This window comes from Stenella coeruleoalba (genome assembly GCF_951394435.1).
Source record: "Stenella coeruleoalba genome assembly, chromosome: 10".
NCBI classification, from domain to species: domain Eukaryota; kingdom Metazoa; phylum Chordata; class Mammalia; order Artiodactyla; family Delphinidae; genus Stenella; species Stenella coeruleoalba.
This window is the reverse complement of record NC_137156.1, coordinates 102290359-102308750: the sequence shown is the minus strand read 5'-3', so window position 1 is coordinate 102308750 and position 18392 is coordinate 102290359. Positions and strand designations below refer to the sequence as shown.

Here is an 18392-nt window from a genome sequence, read left to right as displayed (position 1 = left end):
TATCCCCAGTTTACGGATGGGGAAATCTAGTCATGGGGCGTGACAGCAACTCGCCCAAATCCTCCAGAACGGAAGCGGTAGGAGTCTCCCTTTGGTAGGAATCTCTGCCTGGTTCACAGGCCGTTTCTGCCGCTGCCAGGTCCGGGAGAGGTTTGTGTGGGGTAGGAAGATAAGAACACCCACACCAAGCTTCCAATCAGTAAAATCTGCTCCCACCGAAACCGACTGGCCTTTTAAATACAGGGGGAAATTTTAAAACTTTGAAGAATCCAAGCACCCAAAACAGCCAAAGAGATGCTCGTGGGTCCTGGTCAGTGCATGGCTGGACACACGGGCCCAACACTGCTCCCGGCGAGGGATTCCACCCCCAGGCCCAGAGGTGCAGGCTCACTTTTACAGGGGCCAGCAAAGGGCAGAGGGAGAGGGGCTCTGGCCCAGCACAGGGACAGGGGACAGGCAAAGGCCAAACCCCCCACCCCCAGACACCACTGTGAGCCCAGAGCAGGAGGGACCCCCGTGGTGCCCACGACAGCAGTGCACACTTGGGGTCCCGACTCCCCCGGGCTCATGTCCAGCCTGGTTTGACATTTCCATCTGCGTAGGTCCCGGGGGGGCTGGGGGGGCCGAGGGAGGCGCCAACTTGCCTGGTCCACCACGGAGGTGAGGGCGGCCTCGATGGCCGTCTGGCCTCTCTTTGTCGCCCTGACGTGATGGTACGACCCGTTCTGGGAAGAAGCCAGAACCTCAAAGAACTCTGCAGGGAGCGTGGTTTCGATGTGGATGTTCTGGAAGGTGAGGCGGGAAGGTGAGATGAGCTTCCAGGACAACTCAGGGACGGTGGGACGCAGGAAAGAAGCCGTGTGGCCCCAAAACAGCAGCCAGGCCCTGGATCTGAGCTCTCAGTGCTCTGGCCTCTGACCTCTGACCCCTCCCAGGCTGCCCTCCCCTCGTGGCCCGAGGACCTGGCGCTCCGAGCCCGCAGGCTACTGTTGGCTCTCAGACCCTGCGGTCCCAACAAGGAAACCACCAAATACAGAAAAGGACATCAAAAGCCCTCAGAGCTAATTTCACCCAAAATGGTGATCGACCGCGTCTTTGTCTAGTAACACAAGGAAGGCAGTGGCTTCGGCAGAGAGGCTGAAGGGGAACCTCGCCCCCTCCTCGAAACCTCAGACCCCACAAGGAAGGTCCGGAGATTCTCATGATCCTGGGAATTTCTCACAAAGGACCAAACACGGCCGAGACTGCTTTCCACCTGCCCATTTGTGATGCTCTTTCCAGAGCCAGGAAGCTACTGAGCTTGGCCTCAGTCAAGGGGCCTTCCGGACAGGTTGCGGGTATTCCTGGCCCTGAGGCTCTGCAGTGCTGTGAGGTCCCCGGGCTAATGAGGAGGGGCAGGAGGGCAGCGGGCAGACGCCACCTCCGCGGCACTGCCTTTGTGACCCTGCTGCCAGGGGCCTCCTCTCCCAGCTCCAGCCCTGTAGGAAGCGGGGCCCCTGGTGCAGACGCACAGGCTGACAGGCTCTTGAGACGCCCGAGGGGTCCCACAACACTGTCTTCCATGGACCCAGCCGCACCGCTAGGAAGCACCGCAACTCAGCCTGCCTGCTCAGGGCCCCCTGTGTTTGGGGGCTGCTCGTTGGGCAGCTGCTCCAGGAGACGCACCCCACCCCCCAACCCCATCAGGCCCGAAGGGGGACTCACATCCGACAGGTAGACCTTGTTGCCGGACTTGTCAAGCACTTCGACGGTGATTTCGTACAGGCGGCCGGTCTCGAGCACCCACCTGCCACCAGGGTGGACTGTGAACCCTACAAAACAGGCACGCACAGAGCCTCAGCGCTGAAGCCACAGGGGCCTGTGGCTGAGGGAGAGGATGGCACTAGGCCTGGTCAGCACCGAGGCCCCAAGGCCGCTCCTCTGCACTCCTCCGGGGAGGAACCAGCTGTGCGTGACGGTGAGATCTAATGCCCATATCAGGCCTGAGCCCTCAGAACCTGAGCTGACCTCAGATGCACCAGGACCAAACATTCCCCACCGGCTGCCCCAGGGCCCATTCACACTTGACCCTATCCACGGTGGCTCTGACTCACAGTGAGACTACACTCTGAATCCACAGTAGGTCTACACTCTGAGTCCACTGTGAGTCTGAGCTCTGAATCTATAGTAGATCTATGCTCTGAATCCACAGTGAGTCTGCACTCTGAACCCACAGTAGGTCTACGCTCTGAGTGCACAGTAGGTCTACACCCTGAATCCACCGTGAGTCCATACCCTGAATCCACCGTAGGTCTACACTCTGCGCGCTCTCCCTGTGAGCCGGCCCTGCCCTCCCAGGCCTCCAGCTCTGTTCCCACACACGATGCCGCCAGCTGCTGGCTGACCCCTGCAACGCCACGTGCTGCCCACCTCCACACCATCGCCTGAGCTGTGCCTCTGCCAGGATAGTGAACCCGCACAAGAGCAGCTTCTGAGAAAACGCCTGCCTCGAGCACCGTCTCCCAGAAGCCCTTCCGCTGCACTCACGTTTACTAACTCTTTACCACTGTCCTGTCACCATCTGTTTGCAGTGGTCTCTCCCTGCAAAACCAAGCACAAGGCCCCCACTTCCCTCCTCCAGACTCCAGTGCCCCGCACGTGCCAGACAGACGGAAGGTACCAAGGGTTCTGAGCAGACGGCGCTCCCAAGACACACAGGGCCACCCTGCCCAAGGTCACTATGTGTCAGCGTGGGTCTCACCCAACAGCAGCCTCACTCAGCAGCCAACAAGAGGACCAGGGGGCTGCTGGGTATCAGCCAACAGCTCTCTCACCCGAACCACCAACAGGAGAGGCGGCTCAGGCCCAGGTAACATGTGTGTCCAGACATCTTTCCAGGGGTCGTCTCTACGGCAGCTCCTGGGCCCAGGCTGTGCCCGTCCAGGTCCTCCAGGGCTGTGGACTCCTCCCTTCCTGTCTCGGCCTCAAGCCTCGCCCTCTCTTCCACCAAGGCATCTTCCAAACGTCCATAGCCATGGTGAGGTCTGGGCAGAGCCCTGGTATAAAACCAGAAGACACAGCCCTCCCCTACTCTACCCTATCCTGTTTCTCTCCCTGCAGAGCTGGCCACCAGCCGACCTTGGTCTACCCTCTGCTTCTTCTGTGCACAGACAGGGGAAGGGCTGGGGGGGGCAGCCCCAGAAAGGGCAGGGTGGCACTGATGTCCCCAGCCTCCCCGCTGGCAGAGCTGGCCAGAGTGAAGCATTTCCTGGGGGGCTGTTACTTTTATGTGACTTTTTAACTCCTGTGATCACAAACGAGCCAGGATGCCCACTCACCCAGGTACCCGGGTTCCACCACGTAGATGGTGCTATTGGGTAACCGGGAAGCGCCCTGCATGCGGATACCTGGATTCTGAATTAAGGAACAAATAAACCAGCTGGCAGGCGTCGGTTTGGCTCCCACAGCTTCGTTATCATCAACATCACGTGAGGAGAAGAGGGGATGGGAAGGTCCCGGCCTGAGGCCACGCACAGCACAGGCCGTTTCCAGACTCAGTGGCCACAGGGCACTTCCTCCACTCCAAAAGGGGGACCTCTGCAAGGACCCTGGCGACCACCCGGGGCATGCAAACAAGTTGGGGACACATGACAACCCACACGGAAACAGCCTCGGCCAGGCCCCTCAGATGAGACCAGAGAAGGTTCCAGAGGCGGGGTTGGGGCTCCTCTCCGGCCACCACCCCTCACCTCAAAACCTCTAAAGCAAGTCTCCCCAGAGGTGAGCGATTCCGCTCAGCTGGGGTGAGATTTTGGTCCTTTCTGATTTTCAGACCTTGAGGGAAAACGGGGCTATTTTTAGCCTCGCCAAGCTTTCAGGGAGAAAAGTGACTTGACTTCCAAACAGCACATCTCCTGTGCAAGACACGCAGATGCGTGCGCGCTGCCCGGGAAAAGGATACTCCTGTGGCCGAGGACCAGGTTGCTCTGTCCCAGCTGCACTGCGGTGACCAACGATGTGTCCTGGGCCAAGACCGCCACGGGCCGGCCCGGGTCTCCCTCGGGGCCCCAGACGTTGTTCTGAAGCTGTAGCTCGTACTGATCGGAGGGCATTGAGAGTTCTGGTCACCCAGAAACAAAGCAGAACAGAGAGGGGAGAGAGAGCAAAAACAGGAAATGTTAAAAGTCAGTGTCGCCTCCTTCCTCCACCCCAATCCCTGGACCCTGCTGTCAGTACAGCTGCTTGATTTTTTCGCTTCATTTTTTTTCAGTGCTTTAAATTTTAATAGTATTCTCCATGGCTGTGGACAAAGCTGACACTCTCCATGAATTTTCAGAGGCAATCACTTTTTTGTGGATGCCACGAGCACCTTTCTTTTTTAAAATTAAGCACAGCCTGTGACTCAAACTGCCAGCTGCTGGCCGGATACCGACATCAGACCCTTTCCTGTTCATCACGGAAGCAAGTGAAGTCGGCTTCTGCATCGAGGGGCCCAGGGTGGGGCTCACTGGACCTAGGCGTCCTTTGGGGGTTTCCAAATAACCCACTCGCTGTGCCTGCGTATGTGGCCCCGTTCCAGCCCTCTTGCATGAGACAGGGACAGGATGCAGGACCACAGACAGCTTCCCTGCTCACCACTGGGGTGCCAGGCAGGGACTGCCATGGGAGGCGCCCAGGACAAGGATCCTGGAGGAGTTTCAGCTAGAACATCCTTCCAAACTCCCAGGAATTCTGAAAGGGGGGCAACTTGCCCACCTCTTGTCCCAGGGTATCTGTTGTGTGTTCCAATAAGTCCCCAAGAATGTGCCCTGGAACAGAGGGTTCTCAAAGTGTGTTCCCTGGGCCACCAGCATCACCTGGGAAACTGCAAATAACTGGCCCCATGCTGAACCAAACTCGGGGGATGGGGGAGGAGGGGTGTCGGGGGGGGCAGCCAGCACTCTGCATTTCCACAGGCACTTGCTGGAACTGAGAAGCCCTTCCAGTCCACACAACCCACTTCCTGGTCTCTAATGGGGAAGCCCAGCCATGCTGGGTTGAGACTTGTAGACGATGTACCCAGGGATCAAAACACAGCAGCAGTGCATCAAGGACACACGTCATAATAAAATAATAAGGTAATGGCACTGCTCAGAGAGCAGCATTACTCGGTGCTGCTTCAGGAAGCACTAGCGTCCTCCCTTGTGTAACATTCTGCAAATGAAAAAGGCCCTTTCAGGAAATAAACAGACCGACTCTGGACGCACCTTGCACCACGTGATGTAACCCTATGTACAAAGCCCGAAGGCGATAAAGAGAAGGGCCTGTCTGGCGGACCCCTTCAACACCTCTTTTTTGTTTTTTGCGGTACGCGGGCCTCTCACCATTGTGGCCTCTCCCGTTGCGGAGCACAGGCTCCAGACGCGCAGGCTCAGCGGCCATGGCTCACGGGCCCAGCCGCTCCGCGGCATGTGGGATCTTCCTGGACCGGGGCACGAACCCGTGTCCCCTGCATCGGCAGGCGGACTCTCAACCACTGCGCCACCAGGGAAGCCCTTCAACACCTCTTGTATTGCAGGACCTCACTACTTCTCAGAGGCACTGAACAAGGAAGGCTTTGTGGATGTGAAAGGTCCCCGTCTGTCCACAGGCAGAGGAAGGCTGCTCCTGGGGCCCCAATCCAGCCCTGCTATCACCCGCTGAGGGTAACGGGTCATCCTGTAGGCTGCCCTTCCATGGCCAGGAGGCCCAAGTTCTCCTAGGAGACCCGGTCTCTGACCCCCCCTGACCCTGGCTGACCCCCCAGATGTGCTTCTGATTGTCAGAACCCCCACTCCCACCCCATGCAGGGTCCAGGGAGGACCATGGAGCTCCGGGGGCGGAGGCTCCGAGCCCAGAATGACAAGGAGCCCACTGCCCTGCCTCCGAGCCCAGCCCATCAGGCAGTCCAGCATGCACTCGCCCTGGGAGGCCACGGCTCAGGGTGCGATGGGTCCTTTACCAGCTGAGGCTTGGACGCAGGAACCCCTGTCCCACACCCGTCCCTTTTCCAACCTCAGTACAATTTATCCCAGTAATTTCCAGCATTCCCGTCACCCGAGTTCTTTTCAGACATCGACTCCCTCAGCCAGCTCGTCCTCCCCACGTCTTGTTCGGTCTAATAGGCTGGTTACTGGGCCGGGCACATCTACAGCGCCAGCACCAGGCAGCGAGCAGCAAGGGCAGAAGGCTGTGCCCCCTCTGTGCTGGGAACGCTGCCCATGGCCTCACAGACACCCCTCCTCCAGGCCCCTCTCTTCCCTTGCCTGCCCCACTGGCGGGGGTGTCTGCAGGTCACCACTGGAGCTCCAGGCGGGAGGAACCCGGGCAGCCCCCTGACCACTGCAGCCCCCCAGCAGTGCCCGCAGTACAGAGTAGGGGCTCCGTAAACGGGCCCGAGAGAAAGGAAGCCCCTACTTAACAGAAGGCAGGCAGACGTCGGGAAATAAAAATATGGAAGGCAAGAAGGAACATTACATGTTTAAGGAAGAAAGACTGAAAGAAAATGTGAAGAACTAATTTGGGGTAACTGCCCTCTCACCTGTAACTCTCTGAACCTTCTGCGGGATGCCGTGCAAGACAGGGGCTTGCCAAAATTCATGTTCCCTGTAATGATGTCATGCCCTGACTTTCCTGTCTAGCAGCCAGTTAAAAATGACAGTGATGGGAACTGTATCTCAATTAAAAAACAAAACAAAACAACACAACCCATCAAAACAAATGGACAGTGAGCTTCCACCCGATGTCGTGTTCCCGGTGGACCTTTGCAGGCTCCTCCCCCATCTGCTCCCCTAGAGCATCTGTCTGGAATCCACTCCAGCCCTGTGGCACCCGTTACCATGAGTCACGTAGGTGTGTTTATTTCTGGAGGCGTTTTCCATCTCATTACCACACAGATGCAAGAGAGGCAGCTTAACTACTTCCTGTCCGGGGGTATCTTTCATGTGCCCCATTCTTTGACTTCTACCGTAGGTCAGTGAGTAAACCCCAAAGTTCTCTGGGTGTCTTGGCATGTGCTGTCCATCTGGGCCATGCACCAAAGGGTAAGCTCAGAATCCCTCTTTATTAAATCCCCTCTAACCTCCCTGGTGGGGGCACAGCTCCCCGCCCTCATCTGCCCTCACAAAGGGGCCACCGGCCCTGCCCTGGGAGAACAGAAAGCCCTTCCTGTGCTCCTTTGGGGCCCAGCACCACACAACCCTGCAGGACTGATTAAGGCCAAGGACCCGACAGCTTTGTGACTATCAGGCATTCTGTGCCTTGGTTTCTTCGTCCGTAAAACAGGGTATTAATGCAACCCACCTCACAGAGTCGCTGAGTCATAATGTGAAAAGCACAACACCTAGGAAACTCTCATGACGGTCAGATGTTCCAGACTGTCTCCATCAGGCCACAATGTGTTCAAGACAGTGCTCTGGTGGAGATGGTATTTCTGAGAAGCCCCTGTGGGTGCCCTCTGGTCTTTCAACTTGTCTCCACTGCGTTCCCCCTGAGGATGCAGGGGCAGGGTCCTGAGAGCTCCACCGCTGAGCCATCTCCCCTTTAAGGGTCTCAGAAAGCCACACCCAGGTTCGTCCCTTTGCTTTTAGACTCTGCAGCCCTAAAGTCTCCGGTGCACGCCAGGCTCTGGCCAGGACCCCCAGCCCAGCTACGTACACAGCCCGCCTGCATGGTGACAGGGGCTAAAGAGCGGGACGCTGCACGCCCAGCACACGGAGACACTTGGAACCCTCAGTCTACTGCCCTTCAGCAGGGCACCCCGTGTGGGAGAGAACCAGGCCTCGGGGCAGGAGGGGCCTGTCCTCGGTTCTGAGGCCTCCCCAGGGCTGCAGCGCCCTGCCACACAGTAATCACTGACCAGACCCGCTGCCCTCAGACTTTCAGACCCAACTATGGAGGAAACCCAGGCTGCTCGGATGCTAAAGCATGGACACGCTTCCTAACTGATGCCCTGTAGCGCAGACAGAGCAGCCAGCAACCGGGGAAGCACCTGCCCAGACAGGCGTCCAAGCGCTCGGGCCTAGAATGGGACACCCTTATACCCGAGACACTAGATGACCTGTGCTCTGACCAAGAACTGTGTGTAAACTAAACAAAAGGATGATAACGACAGTAATTCTTAGGAGGCTTGGTGCTGCGTTAAGAACGCTCACCACTGAAGATGCATCACATGTACACGGCACTTTAGAATTTCCAGAAAAAATCCACGTCCATTAATTCATTCTGCCCTCAGCACAGGCAGAAAGGCTTTGAGGGCTCCAAGAGAGAAACTGAGGCCCAAAAGGGAGGAGTGTCTTGCCAAGGCTGCCCAGCAGTCAGTGGCAGACCCACTGGCAAAACCCAGTCCAACGTGAAGCTCATGGCTTCGGACATTCTTAAAACAAAGGGATATAAACCCAAAAAGATGGAAAGCAGGGTCTCGAAGAGATATTTGTACACCTGTGTTCATAGTAGCACTATTTACAACAGCCAAGAGGCGGAAGCAAACCGAGCGCCCATCGATGGCTGAGTGTCTAAAACCTGGTCTCTACAGACAATGGGATGTTATTTGGCCACGAAAAGGAAGGAGATTCTGACACCTGCTACAACATGGATGAACCTTGAGGACATTCAGCTCAGTGAAATAAGCCAGACACAGAAGGACAAATACTACATGATTCCACTTATACGAGGTCCCGAGAACAGTCAGATTCATGGAACAGAAAGTACAAGGGTGCTTGTCAGGGTCTGGGGAAGGGGGATGGGGAGTCAGTGTTTGATGGGCACAGGGTTTCAGTCTGGGAACATGAGAAAATTCTGGCGATGGATGGTGGTGATGGTTGCACAAAATGTGAATGTAATCAACGTCACTAAAATTAACACTTAAAAATAGTTAAAATGGTAAATTTTAGGTTAGGCCTATTTCACCGCGATAAAAAAGGGGGGGCGTCGCCATGAGTACCGAGCTGAGCTGGTGACCCACCTGTAATCTTCCCTTGCCTGATCTTCTGCACCTTGTAGCGGATGGATGTCCCCACCATGAGGTAGACGTCGTAAGCTGGGTTCAGAAGGATGTTCTCCAAAATCAGGAGCCTGACCTCCGCGGGGCGGACGTTCTTAGCACGAGGAAGAGAGGAAAGGTGAGGTGAGCCCGGAGTAGGGGTCAGTGTGAGCAAGAGAAAGCGTGTTTAGAACTTTCCAGTCTGCTCATGTGGGCACAGGGAGGGTAGGGTGAGAACACAAGGCAGCACCTCTGGACACCCCAGAAGCCCAGGGGAGCCCTGTGGTACAGCAGGCAGCCATTTAGAGGTCATTGCCAAAGTACACCGAGTCAGGAGTGATGGCTACGGATACAGAGGCCACTAGGGGCCCAGGGGCTCCACCCACAAAAGCCCCAAAGGCCCGTGCTGGGGGCCGTACTCCTGCGGCCCACAGGAGCCTGACGATTGGAGAGACTATTCTTGGCGGGACACCACCCCTAGGGCACTGCACAGATAGCAGACCGACACACGCCGGGCTTTCTGAGAAAGAGGCTTATCTGCCTGCGCAGAGGGGCCCACAGAAGGCTCTCAGGAAGCGGGGGCGGGGAGGGCACCGTCACAGCCCCTCTCCTCACTTGAGTGCGCCTGTTTCTTACAGAAGGAGTATATACCCGCCTCTGGTGCCCTGACTCTGGAAGCTGCTGCCAGAGAACGTGTCTCCATGCCCGTCTCTGGTGCCCAGCCGTGGGCTCTTGGGTCCCGCAGGACCGGAACCAACGGAGAAAGAGTTCTTAATCAGCTACCAGCCCCAGGGCACAGCAGAGAAACCCGATCTTTCTGGAAAGAGGCCCATTAGCTAATCATCACAGCTGCACCTGAGGGGCGGCTTCTAATTAAACACACATCTAAGGGCTGACAGTAAACCCTTCCTGAGGCCTTGGGGGTTGGAGGGACATACCTTCACGCCCTCCCTCTGCCCCACTCCAGAGCACCGGCATCTCTAGGAGGGGGGCTCTTATACATGTCTAGGACCCCAGCTCTTACACCTGGTGCCCTGGGTTTTGCGGCTGCCGCCCAGGGGATGCCCCTGGATCACCTGGCCCTGGGGGCCCCTGGGCCCCACAGGACCATCCATCAGAGACAGTGCTTGGGCTACGAACCCCAACACTGCACACACAGCTGACTGACACCCCCCAGCCCTTAGGTGGAAGAGGCCTACCTGCTGGAAAGAGGCTTTGGCCTGGAGGGCAGGCTTCAGGGCTGTCACGTGTAGGGTCTACAGAGGGGCTCTCGGGGAACGTAGGCTGGGGACATTATCTTTGTACCCCCATTGCCTCACTACAGCTCGTGGCATCTCCCAGACGGGAGCCTGCACCCTTGTCTGGAGCCCCGATTCTTGTGACTGCCGCCCAGGAGACACCTCCAGATCCCCTGGCTCTGGGGGCCAGGGAGGCTCTGCTCACAACCCCAGAGGACTGTACATACGTGCGTCCTTTAAAAGCTGTTGTCTGGGGACTTCCCTGGTGGTCCAGTGGTAAAGAATCCGCCTTCCAATGCAGGGGACGCGGGTTCGATCCCTGGTCAGGGAACTAACATCCCATGTGCCGCAGGGCAACGAAGCCCGTGAGCCTCAACTAGAGAGCCTGTGTGCCCAAAGTACAGAGTCCACGTGCTCTGGAACCCACGCGCCACAACTAGAGAAGAGAAAACCCGCACGCCACAACGAGAGACAAGCCTGTGCGCTGCAACTAAGACCCGACAGCGGCCCCAAAATAGATAAATAAATAATAAGTTAAAATCTAAAAAAAATAATTAATTAGGAAAAAAAAAGCTGCTGTCTGAGGGCCTGGCTTCTAACCAGTCTGGGTCTGGATCTAGGTGCTGACTGAGATCCTCCCCTTCGGGACAGAGAAAGACAAATAACATATGGTCTCACTTACATGTGGAATCTAAAACACAACAAAACACCCAAGCTCACAGACACAGAGAACAGAGTAGTGGTTGGCAAAAACGGGGTGGGCAAAATGGGTGAAGAGGGTCAAAAAGTACCAACTTCCAGTTATAAAATAAATAAGCCCTGGGATGTCCTGTATAGCATGCCGACTATAATTAACAATACTGTACTGCACATCTGGAAGTTGCTCACAGCATAGATCTTAAAAGTTGCTATCACAAGAAAAATATACTCCGTAACTACATATGGTGACAAATGTTAACTAGACTTATGATCATTTTGCAGTACATACAAATATCGAATCATTATGTTGTACACCTGAAACTACTATAATGTTGTATGTCAGCTATACCTCAACAGAAAAAACCAATAAGTTAAATGATATCTTTGATACATTAAAAAGAAAAAACCACCACACAGAGCACCCACCTTGGGCCGGGCTGTGAGGTGGGTGCTTTCCGCAGGCAGGACAAGGCCGCCTTTGCAGCTCAGCGGGAGCCCGGTCCCAGCCCAGCCCTGTGCCCCCATGGGGCCCAGGACACAAGAAGACAAACTCCCCAAGCACTAACTGCAATCCCAGGCACGCTGCAGGACTGTGCCGAACGTGGCTGCCTCACGTTTCCAAAATCCTCCAGGATTCCCAAACTACAGCCAAACCGCTGAAGAGAGTGAATTCTCATCCATCACTTTAGAAATTAATCAGCAGGTGTACCGCAAACTTCCTGCTTGGGCTGCAGGAACCAGGCAAACAAGAGGAAGACCCCAGGTCTGCAGCTCAAAAGGAGGCCCAGGCAGGGCAGGCCTGAGCCCACAAGAACCAGAAAGGAAGCAGGCCTTGGCTAAACCCACTTCTCGCTGTCCTTTCTGCCCCTGCCCCACCTCCACTCCCAAAATGGGGCTTTGATGGAGAAGCAGGTGCTGGTGAGGCCAGACGATGGGGGGAGGGGGGGGTCCGGAGTCCGAGCCCTCCACACGTGGCACCAGGCAACCAGTGTCAGGGCTGAAGGTGGGGCACAGGGTGAAATGGCTGGGTGTTCCAAAGGCTCGGATGTGTCTCTACAGCGGGACAGGGGAGCTCACTGAAGATAAGCTAGTTGATGCCAACCCCACTGCTCCCGGACCTCCCTGGAAATTGAGGAGAGAAGATGCCTTGTGACTGCAGAGGTGGTGGCTCTGGTGCCCCGGCCACCTGTTCCTAAGCCGTGGCTCACACCAGACACCGTTCCCGGTAGGGCATCTCCTCTCTGCTACTAAATATGTGAGGGAACCAGTCGTCCAGATCCCGCCCCGGAGCGCAGGTGCCCGCCTGCGCCCACCTTGTACACGGCCTCCTGGATGCGCGCTTTCAGCTTGGAGCTCCCCGTCTTCATCCCGGACACCAGGATGGTGTCCCCCTGCTTGGCCGCCTTCTCCATCTCTGAGATGTAGGAGGGAGGGATGTACGTGGACTCCAAAAAGGTCAGGATGCTGGAAAAGGAACGTGCGGTCAGACCTGACGCCTGGAACCCAGGAACCTCACGCACTCACTGTCCAAAGCTCCTGTGCGTGGTGCCAGACCCCATGTAAGTGGTGCTGACCTAGACGGTGCTGCCTGGAAACCTGTCCCTGGAATGTCCTACCTCAGAATTGTCAGCGTCCCTGTGAAACATGCAGATTCTCGGCCCCGGCCCGGCCCTTGGTCTGCACGAAGCCTGGGGATCTGCATTTTATAAAACTCCCAATGTGATTATGATAAAAGGCAGGCACTGAAATTTGAAGACCGCCCACTTAGTCGAAATGTTTTGGTCTCACAGACGTGAAAGGTGAGGCTCACGGAAGCTGAGAACAGGCCCAGGACCACAGGTCCAGCCAGGGCCCTTCAGGGCTCCCCAGGAGTCCCAGCCCCCTTTCTTGGCCAGCTCCTGCATCTGGGAAATGGTTCAACGACCACGCCCTCCAGTGTTAGAAACAGGGAATCACATCAAATCCTACCTTCCCTGGAGTTAGGCTGTGGGGAGAAGGGAGGGAGAATTCAGGATGGGGTGGAACCCCCAGAGCACAGGCTGGTAAGCGGGGCCAGCCTGAGTCTCTCCCTGGCAGCCCATGATTTACAGATAAGGCCTCCAGTTCCACCCGAATGAGAGCAGTCAGTCGGACACGCTTTCATTCTCCCCAAGATCTGCCGGGCGCTATACTACGCAGTGATTTATTTCCTTGCCCAGTTTTACGACGTGTCACACACTGAATTTAATGAAAATCCAGGACACTCTGGTTCCAGGACCCCTTAGCACCTTGGACTTCGGTCGGCATTCGACTTACATGCCGGGTGCTTGGAAGCTCCGGGGGCCATCAGGGCAGGAAACAAGCTTGGTGGTGCGAGCGGGGCAGGTAACCAGCATCCCCTGAACATCTAGTACGTGCCGGGCCCAGAGAGGGGCTCTCACCCCCGTCAGCGTGCTCGCCCACCCTGCCACCCTCAGAGGTGGGCACAGTGACACCTCCATCTGCTGCAGGAGGAAGCTGGTGCTCAGGTGGTCACAGTCCTTGATGACGGCCACAGGCAGGACATCACAAGGCGGGACCGGAATGCAGGTCTTTTGGACCTAAAGCCCACATTCCTGGCTTACTGAGACCCCAGAAATTCCAGAGTTCAACCACAGACAGAGGCTGACAGCCCAGCCCCCAAAGAGCTCTGACCCAAGAGGGCAACCTGGCTTGCACAGCGTCAGGGCATGAGGGTGCCCGTCATGGAAATGGCCGTGAGCTGAGCCTGGATGTGCCCTGGAACCCTGAGCTGGACTTTTGAAGGTGTAAACAAAAGGCCAGACTTGTAACTCCCCACAAAATACTTATCAATTGCAAGGGAGTAAGAAAGTGACTTCAGAGCAGGGCACCTGGCAGACCCCACCCTACCCAAGTGATGACAGCGAACAAAATCATTGACGGACCAACAAAATCACGATACGACGCAACGAGAATACGGAATCTCGCCTCTGTGATGTTCCTGCAAAGATGCAGAACTCTGGGTCTAATCAGGAGGAACGTCAGATAAACCCGAAATGGGGGAGGGTCTGTAAGATGACTGGACTACAGTCTTCATGACTGCAACGTCCCAAACGTCGAAGAAGGACCGAGAAACTCTTCCACGCTGATGGAGACTAGGAGAGACAGGACGACATGCGGCAGGTGACCCCGGGGGTCATGTTCTGCTACAAAGGATACAATTGGGATAAACTGACAAAACTTGAACAAGGTCTTGTGACTGCGGGCGTCAGTGTTAATTCCCTAATTGTGATGACCGTCTTCTCAACGTGCAGGAAAACGTCCTCAGAGGTAGTAAATACACATTAAAATAACTGGGGGTTACGGGCACCAGGGTGGCAGCTTGCTCTCAGATGGTTCGGGGAATCCACTTTCTGTACTACACTTGCAACTTTTCTGTAGGCTAAAAATTGCTGCAAAGTCTTTAAAAAAAATAAGTCTTCCTCCCCCAAAAGGGACTATACTCTAACATTTTTATAATACAGCACGAGGCAATGCAGCATAGCAGAGGACATTAGCCCAGACCTTGGGTCTGCACCAGCACCGGCCAGCAGAACCTTCTGGGATGGAAATGCTCCACGTCTGCCCTGTCCAGTGTGTGGTAACACCAGCCACACAGCTAACGAGCCCTTGACGTGTGGCCAGTGCAATCAAGGATCTGAATTTTCCACTGTACCTAGTTTAAATTTAAACAGCCAGGATAGGGTTCATGGCTACCACACTGCACTGGGAGAAGCTATACACGTCTGAGTTCAAATTGTAGCTCCGCCCCTTACCAACCTAAGGCACGTGGACAGTGGGACGGAAGCCACACAGCCGTTGGGGGGACTGGATGAGTCAAGATGCGTAATGAGTCTGTCGCACAAGGAGTCCGCCTGCAGGCCCACTTCCCACCCCCGTGCTGGGGAAGGCAGCCTCCTGCGCCTGGAAGAGGTCACTGCAGGAAGGTCACCCCAGCCGGAACTGTCTCCCCGTTAGCTCACCCCCAGCGGGGCCGCACCCCGCCCCTCGCCTGCACCCCGGGACAGCTCCCATTGTCTGGCACAAGCTTTCTCTTCGGCAGCTGGACAGCCCAGCCTCCTCGACGATGTCCCACAGAACACACCCCCGTGGGCTGCACAAGCAGCAAGGTTCCTGCAAAACCGTGTGAGCCGAGGGGGATGATGATGATGGAAGCCCCCAGCCCACGTGGAGCCGGCGACAACCCCCTTCCCGCCTCCCTTCCAAGGCAGGCGCCTCTTACCGGAGCGCGTTGTGGGTGTCCGAGTACCCGTCGGCCTCTGTGTCCTTCACGATCATCCAGTCAAAGACCAGCCCGGCCAGGGTGCTGAACGTGTTTCCTGTAGGAGCAGAGGGGCACACCCGAGTTACCCCCCGGGGCCAGGGGCAGGGGACATGCACCAGCCCCTGCAGAGCAGGCAGCACTGCCTGCAGCCTCCAGCCTCCATTCAGCAGGGAGGAAGGGAGGGAGGGGAAACGAGGCTGAAAGAACCAGGGTCACGTGACTGTGAGGAGTGAGCCCTGGCCTCTCGGGGGAGCCGTGTCCTTCCCGCTGTACCTCCTGCCTGTGCGCACCCATCACCCCTCACGTGGGGAAGTGCTTTACGGTTTAGACAGTGGTTCCTGAGACTGTCACTCACTCCCCCCTCACCACCTCCCTGTGCTGGGAAAGGAACCCAGGCCGTGAGCTTTCATGTGCCCATCCTTGCCCCTCGGCCGAGATGCTGAGACCCCAAGTCCCGGGTGGAGGAGGTGGACGCTCGCACAGCCGGCCTTGGCTCTGAAGCCCCGGCTGCCGTCCGCGTGCCTTGGACCAGAGGCCAGAACACGCGGAGCCCGGCACGTGACTGGGCGACCGCTGCCGGAGGAGGACTCAGGGAGGGTCTGAATCCCTCCGTAAACACCTTGTCAGGGTAACTGCAAGACCTGGTTCTACGCAGACACCCGGGAACAGGGCGGGGGATGAAAACTGGGGGCTCAAAGGCCTGATCTGCTGGGAGCTATGGTTTGCTTTTTCCCCAGGCGATGTTGATTTTACATTCCTTAATTGGCTCCCATCATTTCAAATTAAGAAATGCAGTATACTGTATATCCAGCTTGCAAGTTCAAAAGTCTGAAGACCCCGCTGCCTGGGCCCTGCTCCCTCTGGTGACGAGAGGCTGGCTCAGCCTCTCCAGCTGGTCTGTCCCACTCCCCACACCACACCCTATCGCCCACACCCACTCCACCTCCATCGTCTACATTCCTGCCTGGCCAGCCCCCAAAACAGAGCATCTGGGGCCCAGGAAAGCTCTTTCTTCACTGCGAAGCGCAGAGCATTTAGAGTCAGGCCCCACCCCACCTCTGAGGTCTCAGGGCTGTTGAGATCGACAGGAGAGAGTGCCGCCAGCGAGGTGCCTGGGGGGTGCCACCCAGCTCAGGGGCGAGTGCGGTCCAGCACGGCCTTCTGAGGACGAGAAGACCGAGGCTGGGGGAGGCCTCCTTGGGTCTCGTAACCTGGAAAATGGAGACAGGAAACCCTGTGTTCGTCCATTTCAGTGGTTACGCTTGGAGCTCGGTTTTTCAGTCAGAATCCCCGCATCTCTGTCATGTTCGGATGTGAGGGGAGGGATGAATGTGGGATCATTCCTGGAGCAGAAAGCATCCTGGGGCTTCCAGAAGTTTCACCCACATGGGCAGGGGCGCATGCAGGACCAGCTGCCTAATTTGCAGGGCTGTATGCAAATGAAAACCTGGGGCTCCTCATTCCAAAGGCAGGGAAAGCACCAGAAGGACGCAAGTCAGACTTGGGAGAGTTGGAAGGAGACAGAGAAAGCCCCAGGCATGAGGCTGGCTGAGGGGGTGCTCCCTTGGGCGGGTAGGGACACTCTAGGGTGAGTCAGACCCTTAGAGGTACCCAGAGGCCCTGCCCTGCAATTTGGGGTACACATGGATGTGTCAGTTACAGGGGTCCCCTCCTGCCAGCCACTGGACCAACACACTGTGTCCTAGCTGAGCAGGCTCTGTGGAAACTGAGTCAGGCATCTCTCCTTCCCGCTCTGCTGATCCCCACACTAACCCTCGGTAGCCTGTGTATGGATATGTTAGGAAACCAGATGAGGGTGGGTGAGAGGCTCACTCCGGCCAAAATGCAGCCTCTAGAACGGACGTGCCCCGGGACAGGGATGGCCTCTGCCACGCTCCACCCTGCATACCCTGGGGACACGCGCCTATCCCAGGCCCCCGCTGGGGATGGAAGGTGGCCGTAGTCACAGGACAAGGCTGGGGAGGGAGCGGACAGGCAGGACCCAGGACACCGGGGGACAGGGCACAGGTGGCCAGGAACCCAGCCCAGGAGGCAGGGAGGTGGCAGGGAAGCAGGATCTCAAAATCACGGAGGCTCCAAGTCCCATCAGACCCCACTCACAAAACACGAGTACAAAAATAAATCTATTAAAATTTCAAGACGGCAACGGTGGAGCATTAAACCAAGCCTGGGGACCTTTGTAGCACGAGAGGCTGTGTGAAGCTAGCCCTGACGTCTGGATGACAAAATAAAACCACAGGAGATGGCACGTGACCTGACTACAACTTCCCAGAGTGGACAGTGGGCAAGGGCACCTTCCAGCAAAACAGGCTCCAAGACCCACACATTCAGCAGGAATTTGCAGGCTTGGAGGTAGGGGCGGTTCAAGAAGCTTCTGCCTAGAGTTTTGCCGTGTCTCTTTGAAAAGCAGCTATTATGCACTCCTGAAACTAACACAACATTGTTAATCAACTATACTCCAATATAAAATAATTTTTTTTAAAAAAGCAGCTATTAGACCTACTATGTGCCAAGTGCTCACATTAACAAGGAAATCCCAGGGCCCAGTCTCCGGAGGCTGCACCCCCTGTCCTGGTCCCAGGAGGGCAGCCGGAAAACACTAAGCAATTCAACTTAACAAACATTTGCTGGATGCCCGCTGGGCCCAAAGTCCAGTGTCAAACAAAGAATGAAGTGATCCCAATTCTGCCCAAGTGCGGAGCCTGACAACGAGTAAAAAGTGCCCCGTGCCCCAAGGCTGGGCTTGCGAATCACTGAGGGATTTCAAGGAGGGACAAACTCCACCTTGGGAGAGCCCTAGAGGAGAAAATATTGGAGGGGATGCCCAGAGGGCCTGGGCTTCAGAAAGCAGAGATCCGGAAGTGGGAGTGGACGGTGCTCTGAGTGGGAGGTGAGGCGTGGCATTTGGGGGACCGGAGCCCCCAGCACTGCCCGGGCACCAGGTACATGCGGGCTGGGAGAGAACTCTGAAAACATTAACTCGAGGCAGGAACCCTGCAGATGGCCTCAGGCCAATAAAGCAGACCCCAGTCCCTGGTGCAGACCACGGTGCCCAGGAAAAATGCAGCAGTTGGAGACAGGCAGTGTGGCCTAGTGGACAAGAGTTCCAGCCCCTGCTCTGCCGCCCACGAGCTGCATGACCCTGGGTGAGTCA

At 56.6% G+C, this 18392-nt stretch overlaps 1 protein-coding gene across 3 annotated transcripts in view; it reads right to left on the bottom strand.

Annotated features, from left to right (window-relative positions):
- The window catches only part of NUP210 (nucleoporin 210), a 100702-nt gene that overhangs the window by 64916 nt on the left and 17394 nt on the right, over positions 1 to 18392 (bottom strand). For all 3 annotated transcript variants that reach the window (XR_013830290.1, XM_079935070.1, XM_079935071.1), the window contains exons 4-10: positions 15176 to 15272; positions 12228 to 12378; positions 8960 to 9092; positions 3941 to 4099; positions 3318 to 3386; positions 1705 to 1811; positions 645 to 785 (exon numbers count right to left, since the gene is read on the bottom strand). Coding sequence is in view for 2 of the 3 variants with exons in the window: in XM_079935070.1 (XP_079791196.1) it covers positions 645 to 785; positions 1705 to 1811; positions 3318 to 3386; positions 3941 to 4099; positions 8960 to 9092; positions 12228 to 12378; positions 15176 to 15272 (857 nt within the window). In the remaining variant the exon portion in view is untranslated. The remainder of the gene's footprint in view (positions 1 to 644; positions 786 to 1704; positions 1812 to 3317; positions 3387 to 3940; positions 4100 to 8959; positions 9093 to 12227; positions 12379 to 15175; positions 15273 to 18392) is intronic.